The 17,380-nt window shown below is 51.4% G+C and overlaps 1 protein-coding gene across 4 annotated transcripts; it reads left to right on the top strand.

Moving 5' to 3' along the window:
* The first annotated feature begins 406 nt into the window (after nt 1–406).
* On the top strand, nt 407–16,685 carry PUDP (pseudouridine 5'-phosphatase). Of its 4 annotated transcripts, XM_085882841.1 has the most exons (6): nt 407–617; nt 10,009–10,123; nt 11,540–11,758; nt 14,707–14,936; nt 15,372–15,431; nt 15,598–16,685. In XM_085882841.1, exons 2-6 carry the CDS (start codon nt 10,093–10,095, stop codon nt 15,709–15,711), a joined length of 654 nt encoding a protein of 217 aa, XP_085738967.1. In that variant the 5' UTR covers nt 407–617; nt 10,009–10,092; the 3' UTR covers nt 15,712–16,685. The 4 variants fall into 4 exon arrangements, with proteins under 4 accessions (XP_085738967.1, XP_085738966.1, XP_085738964.1 ...); XM_085882840.1 differs by lacking the exon at nt 10,009–10,123; XM_085882838.1 differs by lacking the exons at nt 407–617; nt 10,009–10,123 and adding an exon at nt 624–746.
* The last annotated feature ends 695 nt before the right edge of the window (nt 16,686–17,380 follow it).

The following is a 17,380-nucleotide window of genomic DNA, read 5'->3' on the forward strand; positions in this document are numbered from 1 at the left end:
TGATGATGATGTTAAAGAAAAACTTCTCCAAATGTCCTCGTTTGATGAAATAAAAGAAAAGGAACGCATTGAAAAATCGCGTCATCGCGTCACGCTTCACGCGACATCCCGTCCTCGCGTCATAGCGTCATAGCGTCATAGCGTCATAGCGTCATAGCGTCATAGCGTCATAGCGTCATAGCGTCATAGCGTCATATCGTCATATCGTCATATCGTCATAACGTCATAACGTCATAACGTCATAACGTCATAACGTCAATCGTCATATCGTCATATCGTCATAACGTCATAACGTCATAACATCATAACGTCATAACGTCATAACCGCACATGAGATAATTTATATTTAATTGCACACGGAAAATAAATTAAGAATGACGTGTTTGGACGAGCCATGCGCTGCTGAACCAATTGGAGAGAGTCCACCGAAGAACGGGAGGAAGTGCTGGAATTCAAATGCCAGAATAAAACACAGAGGGAAGAAAGAACAATACGCCAATACTGATGAATGAATGATTGAATGAATGCGGGAGTGTTCATGTGAAGATACAAAAATCGAATCTCTATGTTTCAACCGGTGACGCATGTTATCTTCGATGTGGACGGTCTGTTACTAGGTAGGCCTTCACTCCATTACAGTAACGTATTCGTGTGATTAATGTTAACTTGGTTAGTGATGTACCGGAAAGTGGTGGGGTCGGGTCGGAGAAGTTCTTTCCACACCCCTCTATCCCCCTCGTCACGTGGTAATTAATATACATTTTTCCAAAGTTACACATTGTGTGATTTTAAAAATGTTTTTGGATGTTTCTCTTGTTCGGATAATACTGTCTCTCCCCACCGAGTTAACACCTCTGAGGACCCTCACGTTCCTTTGAAACGAGTGGTTCGGTCCTTGAGTGACGTCATAAAGGAACAGAAGGCAATCAATTCCATGCAATAAATTGGTCTCATGTCTCTCAAAGGTTTCATCGACGCGGCACAAGTCACAAACAACGTCTCCGTGATCTCTCCACCCTTTCCTATCTTAGAATAGATATTGTCCTTCCACAGTGACTCCGTGCGTCCACAGTGACTCCGTGCGTCCACAGTGATCCCGTGCGACCACAATGATTCCGTGCGTCCACAGTGACTCCGTGCGTCCACAGTGACTCCGTGCGTCCACAATGATTCCGTGCTTCCACAGTGACTCCGTGCGTCCACAGTGACTCCGTGCGTCCACAATGATTCCGTGCGTCCACAGTGACTCCGTGCGTCCACAGTGATCCCGTGCGTCCACAGTGACTCCGTGCGTCCACAGTGACTCCGTGCGTCCACAGTGACTCCGTGCTTCCACAGTGACTCCGTGCGTCCACAGTGACTCCGTGCGTCCACAGTGACTCCGTGCGTCCACAGTGACTCCGTGCTTCCACAGTGACTCCGTGCTTCCACAGTGACGCCGTGCGTCCACAGTGACTCCGTGCGTCCACAGTGACTCCGTGCTTCCACAGTGATTCCGTGCGTCCACAGTGACTCCGTGCTTCCACAGTGACTCCGTGCGTCCACAGTGATTCCGTGCGTCCACAGTGACTCCGTGCTTCCACAGTGATTCCGTGCGTCCACAGTGACTCCGTGCGTCCACAGTGATCCCGTGCGTCCACAGTGACTCCGTGCGTCCACAGTGACTCCGTGCTTCCACAGTGACTCCGTGCGTCCACAGTGACTCCGTGCGTCCACAGTGACTCCGTGCTTCCACAGTGATTCCGTGCGTCCACAGTGACTCCGTGCTTCCACAGTGACTCCGTGCGTCCACAGTGACTCCGTGCGTCCACAGTGACTCCGTGCTTCCACAGTGATTCCGTGCGTCCACAGTGACTCCGTGCTTCCACAATGATTCCGTGCGTCCACAGTGATCCCGTGCGTCCACAGTGATCCCGTGCGTCCACAGTGACTCCGTGCTTCCACAGTGACTCCGTGCGTCCACAGTGATCCCGTGCGTCCACAGTGACTCCGTGCTTCCACAGTGACTCCGTGCGTCCACAGTGACTCCGTGCGTCCACAGTGATCCCGTGCTTCCACAGTGATTCCGTGCATCCACAGTGACTCCGTGCGTCCACAGTGACTCCGTGCGTCCACAGTGATTCCGTGCGTCCACAGTGATTCCGTGCGTCCACAGTGATTCCGTGCGTCCACAGTGATTCCGTGCGTCCACAGTGATCCCGTGCGTCCACAGTGATCCCGTGCGTCCACAGTGATTCCGTGCGTCCACAGTGATTCCGTGCGTCCACAGTGATTCCGTGCGTCCACAGTGATTCCGTGCGTCCACAGTGATCCCGTGATTTCACAGTGATTCCGTGCGTCCACAGTGACTCCGTGCATCCACAGTGATTCCGTGCGTCCACAGTGATTCCGTGATTCCACAGTGATCCCGTGCGTCCACAGTGATTCCGTGCGTCCACAGTGATTCCGTGCGTCCACAGTGATCCCGTGCGTCCACAGTGACTCCGTGCGTCCACAGTGATTCCGTGCGTCCACAGTGATTCCGTGATTCCACAGTGATTCCGTGCGTCCACAGTGATTCCGTGCGTCCACAGTGACTCCGTGCGTCCACAGTGATTCCGTGCGTCCACAGTGATTCCGTGCGTCCACAGTGATTCCGTGCTTCCACAGTGACTCCGTGCTTCCACAGTGATCCCGTGCTTCCACAGTGATCCCGTGCTTCCACAATGATTCCGTGCGTCCACAGTGACTCCGTGCGTCCACAGTGACTCCGTGCGTCCACAATGATTCCGTGCTTCCACAGTGACTCCGTGCGTCCACAGTGACTCCGTGCGTCCACAATGATTCCGTGCGTCCACAGTGACTCCGTGCGTCCACAGTGATCCCGTGCGTCCACAGTGACTCCGTGCGTCCACAGTGACTCCATGCGTCCACAGTGACTCCGTGCTTCCACAGTGACTCCGTGCTTCCACAGTGACGCCGTGCGTCCACAGTGACTCCGTGCGTCCACAGTGACTCCGTGCTTCCACAGTGATTCCGTGCGTCCACAGTGACTCCGTGCTTCCACAGTGACTCCGTGCGTCCACAGTGACTCCGTGCGTCCACAGTGACTCCGTGCTTCCACAGTGATTCCGTGCGTCCACAGTGACTCCGTGCGTCCACAGTGATCCCGTGCGTCCACAGTGACTCCGTGCGTCCACAGTGACTCCGTGCTTCCACAGTGACTCCGTGCGTCCACAGTGACTCCGTGCGTCCACAGTGACTCCGTGCTTCCACAGTGATTCCGTGCGTCCACAGTGACTCCGTGCTTCCACAGTGACTCCGTGCGTCCACAGTGACTCCGTGCGTCCACAGTGACTCCGTGCTTCCACAGTGATTCCGTGCGTCCACAGTGACTCCGTGCTTCCACAATGATTCCGTGCTTCCACAATGATTCCGTGCGTCCACAGTGATCCCGTGCGTCCACAGTGACTCCGTGCTTCCACAGTGACTCCGTGCGTCCACAGTGATCCCGTGCGTCCACAGTGACTCCGTGCTTCCACAGTGACTCCGTGCGTCCACAGTGACTCCGTGCGTCCACAGTGATCCCGTGCTTCCACAGTGATTCCGTGCGTCCACAGTGACTCCGTGCGTCCACAGTGACTCCGTGCGTCCACAGTGATTCCGTGCGTCCACAGTGATTCCGTGCGTCCACAGTGATTCCGTGCGTCCACAGTGATTCCGTGCGTCCACAGTGATCCCGTGCGTCCACAGTGATCCCGTGCGTCCACAGTGATTCCGTGCGTCCACAGTGATTCCGTGCGTCCACAGTGATTCCGTGCGTCCACAGTGATTCCGTGCGTCCACAGTGATCCCGTGATTTCACAGTGATTCCGTGCGTCCACAGTGACTCCGTGCTTCCACAGTGATTCCGTGCGTCCACAGTGACTCCGTGCTTCCACAGTGATTCCGTGCGTCCACAGTGACTCCGTGCGTCCACAGTGACTCCGTGCTTCCACAGTGATTCCGTGCGTCCACAGTGACTCCGTGCGTCCACAGTGATCCCGTGCGTCCACAGTGACTCCGTGCGTCCACAGTGACTCCGTGCTTCCACAGTGACTCCGTGCGTCCACAGTGACTCCGTGCGTCCACAGTGACTCCGTGCTTCCACAGTGATTCCGTGCGTCCACAGTGACTCCGTGCTTCCACAGTGACTCCGTGCGTCCACAGTGACTCCGTGCGTCCACAGTGACTCCGTGCTTCCACAGTGATTCCGTGCGTCCACAGTGACTCCGTGCTTCCACAATGATTCCGTGCGTCCACAGTGATCCCGTGCGTCCACAGTGACTCCGTGCTTCCACAGTGACTCCGTGCGTCCACAGTGATCCCGTGCGTCCACAGTGACTCCGTGCTTCCACAGTGACTCCGTGCGTCCACAGTGACTCCGTGCGTCCACAGTGATCCCGTGCTTCCACAGTGATTCCGTGCGTCCACAGTGACTCCGTGCGTCCACAGTGACTCCGTGCGTCCACAGTGATTCCGTGCGTCCACAGTGATTCCGTGCGTCCACAGTGATTCCGTGCGTCCACAGTGATTCCGTGCGTCCACAGTGATCCCGTGCGTCCACAGTGATCCCATGCGTCCACAGTGATTCCGTGCGTCCACAGTGATTCCGTGCGTCCACAGTGATTCCGTGCGTCCACAGTGATTCCGTGCGTCCACAGTGATCCCGTGATTTCACAGTGATTCCGTGCGTCCACAGTGACTCCGTGCATCCACAGTGATTCCGTGCGTCCACAGTGATTCCGTGATTCCACAGTGATCCCGTGCGTCCACAGTGATCCCGTGCGTCCACAGTGATTCCGTGCGTCCACAGTGATCCCGTGCGTCCACAGTGACTCCGTGCGTCCACAGTGATTCCGTGCGTCCACAGTGATTCCGTGATTCCACAGTGATTCCGTGCGTCCACAGTGATTCCGTGCGTCCACAGTGACTCCGTGCGTCCACAGTGATTCCGTGCGTCCACAGTGATTCCGTGCGTCCACAGTGATTCCGTGCTTCCACAGTGACTCCGTGCTTCCACAGTGATCCCGTGCTTCCACAGTGATCCCGTGCTTCCACAATGATTCCGTGCGTCCACAGTGATCCCGTGCGTCCACAGTGACTCCGTGCGTCCACAGTGATTCCGTGCTTCCACAGTGACTCCGTGCTTCCACAGTGACTCCGTGCGTCCACAGTGACTCCGTGCTTCCACAGTGACGCCGTGCGTCCACAGTGACTCCGTGCGTCCACAGTGACTCCGTGCTTCCACAGTGATTCCGTGCGTCCACAGTGACTCCGTGCTTCCACAGTGACTCCGTGCGTCCACATTGACTCCGTGCGTCCACAGTGACTCCGTGCTTCCACAGTGATTCCGTGCGTCCACAGTGACTCCGTGCTTCCACAATGATTCCGTGCGTCCACAGTGACTCCGTGCTTCCACAGTGACTCCGTGCTTCCACAGTGACTCCGTGCGTCCACAGTGACTCCGTGCGTCCACAGTGATCCCGTGCTTCCACAGTGATTCCGTGCGTCCACAGTGACTCCGTGCGTCCACAGTGACTCCGTGCGTCCACAGTGATTCCGTGCGTCCACAGTGATTCCGTGCGTCCACAGTGATTCCGTGCGTCCACAGTGATCCCGTGCTTCCACAGTGATTCCGTGCGTCCACAGTGACTCCGTGCGTCCACAGTGACTCCGTGCGTCCACAGTGATTCCGTGCGTCCACAGTGATTCCGTGCGTCCACAGTGATTCCGTGCGTCCACAGTGATTCCGTGCGTCCACAGTGATCCCGTGCGTCCACAGTGATCCCGTGCGTCCACAGTGATTCCGTGCGTCCACAGTGATTCCGTGCGTCCACAGTGATTCCGTGCGTCCACAGTGATTCCGTGCGTCCACAGTGATCCCGTGATTTCACAGTGATTCCGTGCGTCCACAGTGACTCCGTGCATCCACAGTGATTCCGTGCGTCCACAGTGATTCCGTGATTCCACAGTGATCCCGTGCGTCCACAGTGATTCCGTGCGTCCACAGTGATTCCGTGCGTCCACAGTGATCCCGTGCGTCCACAGTGACTCCGTGCGTCCACAGTGATTCCGTGCGTCCACAGTGATTCCGTGATTCCACAGTGATTCCGTGCGTCCACAGTGATTCCGTGCGTCCACAGTGACTCCGTGCGTCCACAGTGATTCCGTGCGTCCACAGTGATTCCGTGCGTCCACAGTGATTCCGTGCTTCCACAGTGACTCCGTGCTTCCACAGTGATCCCGTGCTTCCACAGTGATCCCGTGCTTCCACAATGATTCCGTGCGTCCACAGTGACTCCGTGCGTCCACAGTGACTCCGTGCGTCCACAATGATTCCGTGCTTCCACAGTGACTCCGTGCGTCCACAGTGACTCCGTGCGTCCACAATGATTCCGTGCGTCCACAGTGACTCCGTGCGTCCACAGTGATCCCGTGCGTCCACAGTGACTCCGTGCGTCCACAGTGACTCCGTGCGTCCACAGTGACTCCGTGCTTCCACAGTGACTCCGTGCTTCCACAGTGACGCCGTGCGTCCACAGTGACTCCGTGCGTCCACAGTGACTCCGTGCTTCCACAGTGATTCCGTGCGTCCACAGTGACTCCGTGCTTCCACAGTGACTCCGTGCGTCCACAGTGACTCCGTGCGTCCACAGTGACTCCGTGCTTCCACAGTGATTCCGTGCGTCCACAGTGACTCCGTGCGTCCACAGTGATCCCGTGCGTCCACAGTGACTCCGTGCGTCCACAGTGACTCCGTGCTTCCACAGTGACTCCGTGCGTCCACAGTGACTCCGTGCGTCCACAGTGACTCCGTGCTTCCACAGTGATTCCGTGCGTCCACAGTGACTCCGTGCTTCCACAGTGACTCCGTGCGTCCACAGTGACTCCGTGCGTCCACAGTGACTCCGTGCTTCCACAGTGATTCCGTGCGTCCACAGTGACTCCGTGCTTCCACAATGATTCCGTGCGTCCACAGTGATCCCGTGCGTCCACAGTGACTCCGTGCTTCCACAGTGACTCCGTGCGTCCACAGTGATCCCGTGCGTCCACAGTGACTCCGTGCTTCCACAGTGACTCCGTGCGTCCACAGTGACTCCGTGCGTCCACAGTGATCCCGTGCTTCCACAGTGATTCCGTGCGTCCACAGTGACTCCGTGCGTCCACAGTGACTCCGTGCGTCCACAGTGATTCCGTGCGTCCACAGTGATTCCGTGCGTCCACAGTGATTCCGTGCGTCCACAGTGATTCCGTGCGTCCACAGTGATCCCGTGCGTCCACAGTGATCCCGTGCGTCCACAGTGATTCCGTGCGTCCACAGTGATTCCGTGCGTCCACAGTGATTCCGTGCGTCCACAGTGATTCCGTGCGTCCACAGTGATCCCGTGATTTCACAGTGATTCCGTGCGTCCACAGTGACTCCGTGCTTCCACAGTGATTCCGTGCGTCCACAGTGACTCCGTGCTTCCACAGTGATTCCGTGCGTCCACAGTGACTCCGTGCGTCCACAGTGACTCCGTGCTTCCACAGTGATTCCGTGCGTCCACAGTGACTCCGTGCGTCCACAGTGATCCCGTGCGTCCACAGTGACTCCGTGCGTCCACAGTGACTCCGTGCTTCCACAGTGACTCCGTGCGTCCACAGTGACTCCGTGCGTCCACAGTGACTCCGTGCTTCCACAGTGATTCCGTGCGTCCACAGTGACTCCGTGCTTCCACAGTGACTCCGTGCGTCCACAGTGACTCCGTGCGTCCACAGTGACTCCGTGCTTCCACAGTGATTCCGTGCGTCCACAGTGACTCCGTGCTTCCACAATGATTCCGTGCGTCCACAGTGATCCCGTGCGTCCACAGTGACTCCGTGCTTCCACAGTGACTCCGTGCGTCCACAGTGATCCCGTGCGTCCACAGTGACTCCGTGCTTCCACAGTGACTCCGTGCGTCCACAGTGACTCCGTGCGTCCACAGTGATCCCGTGCTTCCACAGTGATTCCGTGCGTCCACAGTGACTCCGTGCGTCCACAGTGACTCCGTGCGTCCACAGTGATTCCGTGCGTCCACAGTGATTCCGTGCGTCCACAGTGATTCCGTGCGTCCACAGTGATTCCGTGCGTCCACAGTGATCCCGTGCGTCCACAGTGATCCCGTGCGTCCACAGTGATTCCGTGCGTCCACAGTGATTCCGTGCGTCCACAGTGATTCCGTGCGTCCACAGTGATTCCGTGCGTCCACAGTGATCCCGTGATTTCACAGTGATTCCGTGCGTCCACAGTGACTCCGTGCATCCACAGTGATTCCGTGCGTCCACAGTGATTCCGTGATTCCACAGTGATCCCGTGCGTCCACAGTGATCCCGTGCGTCCACAGTGATTCCGTGCGTCCACAGTGATCCCGTGCGTCCACAGTGACTCCGTGCGTCCACAGTGATTCCGTGCGTCCACAGTGATTCCGTGATTCCACAGTGATTCCGTGCGTCCACAGTGATTCCGTGCGTCCACAGTGACTCCGTGCGTCCACAGTGATTCCGTGCGTCCACAGTGATTCTGTGCGTCCACAGTGATTCCGTGCTTCCACAGTGACTCCGTGCTTCCACAGTGATCCCGTGCTTCCACAGTGATCCCGTGCTTCCACAATGATTCCGTGCGTCCACAGTGATCCCGTGCGTCCACAGTGACTCCGTGCGTCCACAGTGATTCCGTGCTTCCACAGTGACTCCGTGCTTCCACAGTGACTCCGTGCGTCCACAGTGACTCCGTGCTTCCACAGTGACGCCGTGCGTCCACAGTGACTCCGTGCGTCCACAGTGACTCCGTGCTTCCACAGTGATTCCGTGCGTCCACAGTGACTCCGTGCTTCCACAGTGACTCCGTGCGTCCACAGTGACTCCGTGCGTCCACAGTGACTCCGTGCTTCCACAGTGATTCCGTGCGTCCACAGTGACTCCGTGCTTCCACAATGATTCCGTGCGTCCACAGTGACTCCGTGCTTCCACAGTGACTCCGTGCTTCCACAGTGACTCCGTGCGTCCACAGTGACTCCGTGCGTCCACAGTGATCCCGTGCTTCCACAGTGATTCCGTGCGTCCACAGTGACTCCGTGCGTCCACAGTGACTCCGTGCGTCCACAGTGATTCCGTGCGTCCACAGTGATTCCGTGCGTCCACAGTGATTCCGTGCGTCCACAGTGATCCCGTGCGTCCACAGTGATCCCGTGCGTCCACAGTGATTCCGTGCGTCCACAGTGATTCCGTGCGTCCACAGTGATTCCGTGCGTCCACAGTGATTCCGTGCGTCCACAGTGATCCCGTGATTTCACAGTGATTCCGTGCGTCCACAGTGACTCCGTGCGTCCACAGTGATTCCGTGATTCCACAGTGATCCCGTGCGTCCACAGTGATTCCGTGCGTCCACAGTGATTCCGTGCGTCCACAGTGATCCCGTGCGTCCACAGTGACTCCGTGCGTCCACAGTGATTCCGTGCGTCCACAGTGATTCCGTGATTCCACAGTGATTCCGTGCGTCCACAGTGATTCCGTGCGTCCACAGTGATCCCGTGCGTCCACAGTGATTCCATGAGATCCTTTTCCACTGTTTGCTTCCATCTTTATCTTGGTCTACCCTGGCCTTCGAAATTCTACTGCTCATCCTTCTTTGGTACATTTATAATATTATCACTTGTCTTTCCTCCTCCATTCTTTCAATGCGTCCAAATCATTTCAGTCCACAGTGGATTTATGTATTTTGCATTCCCTACAAGTTCAAGTCTTTCTCTGACGTCTTTATTACCTCTGCCACCGAATGAGTGCAGTGATTATGTTTTCATTCCTTTCTGTCTGTCTGTCTGTCTGTCTGTCTGTCTGAGCAGGATATATCAAAAAGTTCTGAACGGATTCGGGCAAAAATTGGTGGACAGTTTGGGTGTGTGACAAGGACGAATTGATTCGATTTTGGTGAATATCCGCTAATTTTTTATTTTTTTTTTATTTCAGTGATTCTTCACCATTGAGAGATCGGGCCAAAATGATAGATGGCATTCATCCATCCATCGGGACCATACTCTGTGCAGAGCGTTGATGCTGCCTAAGCAGTCTCCTTGGCTATTGGGTAAAATCCTGGATGGGTCACCACTCCAACACAGGATACCAACAAGCTCACACTCATTTTGCATACGTCAGAAGGATGACAGGCAGAGTCAACCCCACCTGGTATTAATTCGACGGCCGAGGAGGATTGGAACTCAAGTTCTCAAGCACACCACCCAAACCATTACGCCAACACCAGGCATATATAGCATGAAATCTCAAAAACTTGGTGGATGAGTTGGATAGGTGACGAGAACAAGCTGATTGGATTTTGGTTCAGGTCCGAATCCAGATTCGACCTATCAGTGGGATACAAACATGTAAACTGTTCAGCCTGGCGGAGGTACGCGCTCTACCGAGTGCTGCTCTAGTTTATTATTAAATCATCCCATTTATGTTTAGCATATTTGTCAAAAAGAGCAAGCCCATTCAAAGGATTAGAGTTCATCTTCTTCTTTCGGCTGCTCCCTTTCAGGGTCGCCACAGCGAATCATCCGTATGATCTGCAAAGTGATTTGGCACATGTTTTATGCCGGATTCCCTTCCTGACGCAACCCTGGTCGCCTCTTACGACACAGGGATATGGTACACCTATTTTAACCGGGGTATACACCAGCCCAGTACACTGGTACTCACTTCGCCGACCTCGGAAGGATGACAGGCTGAGTCAACCCCCTGGTGTATTAATTCAGTGGCCCAACGGGGCTTGAACTCAGGACCTTTTGGATCCTAAGCCGCTGCCCTAACCACTGCTCCAACACCAGGCTCACAAAGGATTAGAGTATATATATATATATAATCCCTGTGTCGTAAGAGGCGACCAGGGTTGCGTCAGGAAGGGCATCCGGCATAAAACATGTGCCAAATCACTATGCGGATCATACGGATGATCCGCTGTGGCGACCCCTAACGGGAGCAGCTGAAAGAAGAAGAAGAACATATATATATATATATATATATATATATATATATATATATATATATATATATATATATATATATATATATATATATATATATATATATATATATATATATATATATATATATATATATATATATATATATATATATATATATATATATATATATATATATATATATATATATATATATATATATATATATATATATATATATATATATATTCCTCTTGTTTTTTTTTTAAGGGGATCCATTCGGTCATGTGGATGATGTTAGTATCCAAATCGGTGTAACTATTGCATTGAATATCTATGTTCTTAACTTTTCATAAAAGTACCTTCCTTTCCTCAAAAGTAACTTTTGTTGTTTTCTTCTTCCATCAGGTGTTGTAATGAACCCAAGATATTTAAACCAATTTACTGTACTCCTTTTAAATTATGCCTTGTTAATTTGGCATGGACTCTCTCAAAAGTGCTTCGGCAATCTTTGGCAAACTGTCTGTGACTCGTTGCAGACACGGAGAGGATCTACACCGAGGTATTTCAGAGCATATGTGGTGAATACGGAAAGGAGTACACGTGGGCGCTGAAAGCGAGGGTCATGGGTCGCCCAGCCAGAGAGGCCGCGGCCATCATCTGTCAGAGTGTTGGTCTGCCATTGGAGCCGGAGGAGCTGCTGGTTGAGAGCTCTCGGCGTCTCCATGAGCGCTTCCCTTCTGCCCAATTGATGCCGGGTAACCATCATCAGTCGCTGTAATAATCTACCACCTACCACGTTCACTGTGGAATCATATACACATAAAGGTGGTTGGACAGATTGGGTTGGTTGAACTTTTTAAGAATAGGATTGTTTCTGAATGATTCATTTCACCTCTTTATGTGAGTTCTCGATTATACTGAGGTTTGTATTCCCGGTGGAGTGGTAGAGATCAATGGACAAGGAGATGGTGGTGGCCTTAATGTTGCAGACAGGATATTGATTGGTGTATATTTACTGGCAGGCCTGTTCAAGGGGTTCATGTTGCTACCACTGTCATGGAGACTGAAGAGAGGGACGAGATGGCAGACATCTTACCGTGCACTATCAGATTATTTGTAAAATCCCAGCTGGTACATGTAAAGATCTTCAGAGAGTGGGTATTCTGCCTGTTCCATGTGGCCTGGTCTACATGTGCTGTGAGCCCATACTATGGTTGGCTCATAGTTACTGGGGAATGGAGGGGAATGCTGTTTATAAAAAGACAATACTATCCGCACTTTTATCCAAAAATAATTTTTTTATAACTTGAAAAATAATTCAACGTGAGAAAGTAAGTTGGCTTATTTTGGTGGAATGTGATCTTATTATCCTCCTCTTCCCTTTATTAGGGGTGTGAGGTCCAATGACGCCAAGCTTCTGCCCTGCCTCGACCACGATACTCCTCCACTTCCCGCTGACCTCAGACAACTGTCACCACTCTCCAACCACCCCCACCTTATTGATATCCATTTCTCACACAATCTTCCCATCTCAGCTGCGGTCTACCTCTTTTCCTCCTGCCTTGCTCCCTCAACTTATCCACTCTCTTTGCCATTCTCTCTTCCTCCATCCGCACCAAGTGTGATCCAGCCCACTTCGGCCGGCTTTTTACCAATCTCCCCGTCAAGCTCATCTGCACACCAATCTCCTTCCTCAGTTCATCCATCCTCCTTTGATCTACCCTCTTGACTCCCGCAATCCTCCTGACCCAGTTGTTCTCGCATACTTGCAGCCTCGATGGTTGTCTCTCTGTCAGTGCCACCATTTAGAGACCATAAATGTAGGTCGGTGTTACACACGACATTAGAACCTTCCCCTTCAATTTCCTTGATATATTTCGGTCTGCCATTTCTCCCTCCTTGGTACTCAAAACTATTTCCCTGGCTGATCTCCTTCCCCTCTAAGCTGATTTTAACTTCCTTTCTCTGCTGCCCGACCCACATCACCTGTCTTCTCCATACTCATCCTCAGTCAATGCTTCCCAGATGCCTCCTACTCCCCAGTGCCTCTTTCTCTCCACCACAACAGCCAGATGGTCCACATACAGCATCTTCCCCAGAATACCTTTAGTATCCGACGAACCAGCTCCATCACCATGATAAGAATGAGAGAGCTTCCCTTCCTCAAATCAAGTTTCATACTAAACTCCTCAGATATCCCACGACAAACCAAAACTCTTCCCTTCATTCTCTTGTATATCCCTTTCACCAACCTAACTTCTGCTTCCGGTACTCCCATCTATTTCAGGGTCACCATCTCCATCTGTCAGGACAGTGTTGTTGGCCTCTCCAAGTCCACAAATCCCAATGCCATTTCACCATGCACCTCCAACCTCTTCTCCACCAGCTGTCTCAACATGAACATACCCTCTGTCATCCCCCTGCCCTTTCTGAACCCCTGTTGCTCTTCACCAATCTCAATCTCCACCCTCTCCCTTATCCTCTCTTCCAGAATCCTCTCCAGCACCTTCATGGCATGACTTGGTGGCATAATGCCTCTGTACTTCCCCAGGTCTTGAACGTCACCCTTCCTTTTTCATATCGGCACAATTAGACCTGTCCTCCAATCCTCTGGAATTGAACCCTCTCTCATACATACATACAACAGTTTCTTCGTCCAACCAACTCTGACTTCTCCCGCAGCAACTAGCATCTCTGGACACACCTCATCAATGCCTTCCATTCTTCATCCCCTTTAATGTTTTCAACACCTCATCCTCTGTGATGTCCACTAACCCCTTTCCCCTCTCCATAACACGGAAGCTCTAGCTCGCAGTTCCTTCCTCCCTGGTTCAACAGCTCCTTGACATATCTTTCCCATACCTTCAACACTGCCCCCTCTGTTACTAGCCTCCTGCCACCATCCTTAATCACCACCCCCTTCATGTCCTTACTATCCTCATCCTTGTCACGAGCCAATTTGTAGATCTTCCCACCATCCTCTTCCATCTTATTGTGCACTTCCTCTTGCATACCATTCCTCGCCTTATCCACGCTCTCCTTGCTGCTTTCTTCTTTTGTCCATACAGATGCAGCAACCCTGCACCCTGCTGTCCCCCTCTATCCTTGATGTTCCCTATCCTCTTCCAAACTTCATTATCACCAACTGCCTTCGCCACTTCCTCCGTCCACCATACCTAATTTCTTCCCAAAATTGACGATGGACCCTTTCCTGATGTCCTTCCACACAAAACTTCTGCAATTCCCTGAAATTCCTCTCTGTACTTTTTCCACTCCTCCAAACCTTCGACTTGTACTCCATGAGGTCTTTGCTAAACTCCTCATATCTGGCCCTCATCCTCTCCTTGTACTCCATGAGGTCATTGTCCGTGCACTCCCCCCACGTAATCATCTTCCGACCCCCTGCTCTTCACTTTCCCCCTCTTCTTCAGGCGTAGAACAAACACCACCGCCTTATAATGGGTGGTGACATGCTCTCCCACCACTGCCTCACAATCCTTGATCCTCCACAACTGTCACTTACTCACTCTCAACAAATACAGTTCCGTTCTTGCACATACAGTATCTGGATGTAATTTGTGTCCATTATGATTCCGGCTGTTCGTATTTTTTTGAAATGGGGATTTAAAATGAGCGCCTTTCACTTGAATCTTGTACTTCTAACATTTCCTATTTAGGTTGGTCTAATGCTGCATTTGTGCAGGTGTGGAGCGGTTGGTCACGCATCTATCTGCACACGGAGTGCCTTTGGCGGTGGCGACTGGTTCATCTCGGGAAACTCTTCAGCGCAAGACTGAGCAACATGGACGTCTTTTCAACCACATGCAGGTGGTTGTGACGAGCGATGAACTGGCTGCAGGCCACGGCAAGCCTGCACCAGACATATTCCTCAAGGCAGCATCACGTTTCATCCCACCAGCCCAGCCAGCGAAGGTGAGGTTTCCAGAGCATTACCACGGACACGTGATATTTCATTGCCAAGGATGAGGAATTTTGTGTCTCAACCGAAAAAAGGTGCAGTGTGCAGTGGGTCACGAGGATGTTTTTTAAGTATTATATATGTATATGTGTTTGTTTGTTCCTGATGAGTTTCCAAGCGCCTGCGCCAATTTTCCTGAAATGCGCTGCAACACATTCTTTTCGCGCTCTGAAGTCCCACCAATTCCATCTTGAAAGCCCCTTACCATTCAGTTTACAGAGCAAAATGGCCCTGATCGATAAGAGGTCATCCAGAGAAATGTGTATGAACTGTCTTGGCCCAGGTCAGTTTTGGACCTTGTTTGGAAGGGGAGGGGGTGGGGGAAGATGTCTATTTCACGTTAAATGAAGGAAAGAGAGGACAATGAAGTATTTTTATTCATTTCACAGTGCCTGGTGTTTGAAGATGCACCAAATGGTGTAGGAGGAGCTAAGGCAGCTGGAATGCAGGTATACAAATATTAACCAAGTTACTCATCTTTGAGCCTCTTGGATCTTTGTAAGAATAATAATAATAATAATAATAATAATAATAACAATCAACAGATAGAGGTGCCATGCGATGGTATGTCCACTGTTCATAATTGTTCATATACTCCCTTCCATCTTGATACAGGTAGTGATGGTTCCAGATTCCCAACTGGATCATAACCTTCAAAACGGAGCCACTCAAGTGCTCACCTCGTTGACTGAATTCATTCCAGAAACCTTTGGTCTGCCATCTTATTAAAAGTCACCATGTGGTTTATAATCGTGTCCAAACGAGGTGAATACTTGGGCCAATAATTTTAATTTGTATGTCTATACAAACAAAAGGGTGTGTCATTGATTTGTATTTACATATTCGGGTTTCAGAATGTGGAATCGAGTCCTCCCAGGGTGGGCTCAAAGTATCCACCTTCATTTCAGTAAGGGGTCACGATTCATGGACCAAGCTGTGAACTTTTCTGTTCTCAAAGTTTAGTGCCGAGGGCTCTCTTCACGATCGTCACCAAGCCCTTGGCCGATGTCCGAACTGTAGTTCGTTTGTAATAATATTCCCAGAGATGGTTTTTAGCTCACCTGTAAAGTCGTTCTGAGGAGCTTATGGGAAAGCGTGTCGTCCTTCCGTCCTTCCGTCCGTCCACAAATACTTTTAACTTCTTCTCAGAAACTACACATATTTCAATGAAATTTGACCACAACCTTCATGACCCATGATGGCATAAAAAAAACAGGGTCTGTGGAATATGGAATCACACATGGAAATGAGGCCATGGTGCACCAGAATTCTGACATGGACCTTTATTTCAAAGCCAAAATGGATTTGAAGCATTTTCGTGGACGTCACACCACATCGGTTGGCATTGCGAGTCGGTCTTTCGGCAACTGAGCATGCCTTCAGTGTCCTTTGTGTGCAATGGTGAGAATTTTCTTGGATATCACAGAAAGGCTGTCAATCTTGTTAGTGGCCACCATTGGAGGTCGTCAGGACTTGGCAACAATCCTGGGTGTATGATGTAAGTCTGTCACCTTTTCAACCCTGTTATGGCTCACACTGGATTTGAAAACCCTCGCTGCACCACTCGAAGTGTTAACGCAGTCGAGTGAGATTTTAATTTTGTCACGCCACGTTTAAGCTTACAACTACATCCTTGGATGGATCGTAAAATATTTTGTCTTGATACTGGTTTATGAATCGATTGGATAAAAAAACAAACAAAAGTTAGGTAGGGTGATGGACTTGTACCTCCTTTAATGTTGAAACAGCATGGCGAGGGCATGTTGTGGTTTGTTTGTAATCATGGGAAACTCGTCCCTTTTTCCTGGATTCAGGAACCATGGTACTTGGCTCAAAAACCCACTCAACTTTGAGAACATTTATCACTGGAGTTGTTGGAAGGCTGACTGCAACTCATTATTAATACTAGTGCCTGGCCGTACGTGGAAAAAAAAAATTCAAACCACGTGCCAGAAACAAACACACAGGCCGTTCCTTTCTTCTCGCGTGCCCATACGTGCATGGCCGTACGTGCAAAAAAAAAAACTTTCAAACAACCACACATCCTTCGCTCTCTTAAACAACGACTGGATTGGGGCATTGTGTTTATCTATAAATGCGCATAAGAAATCAATAAATTATTAGAATACAGTAAGTCATCACTATCCGGAAGTCCGTACGTTGTAGCCCATAATGGGGAACACAGCTGAGGATCTCTTCCCCATCGGCCACGCCTACGCAGCAGCGTGTCCTGTCATTGGTTTGGTAAATACATGGCCATAACTGGGGAACCACTTGTCCAATTAATATCAAACCTTGAAAAGGCAAATACTCAGGTCCCCAGCAATATACCTGGCAAGTTTCAATTAGATCTGACCAGTGGTTGTCGAGAAACAGCGGTCACACACACACACACACA

Source organism: Eptatretus burgeri, chromosome 5 (genome assembly GCF_056783735.1).
Source record: "Eptatretus burgeri isolate ZD-2024b chromosome 5, Ebu_testis_v1, whole genome shotgun sequence".
Classification (NCBI taxonomy): domain Eukaryota; kingdom Metazoa; phylum Chordata; class Myxini; order Myxiniformes; family Myxinidae; genus Eptatretus; species Eptatretus burgeri.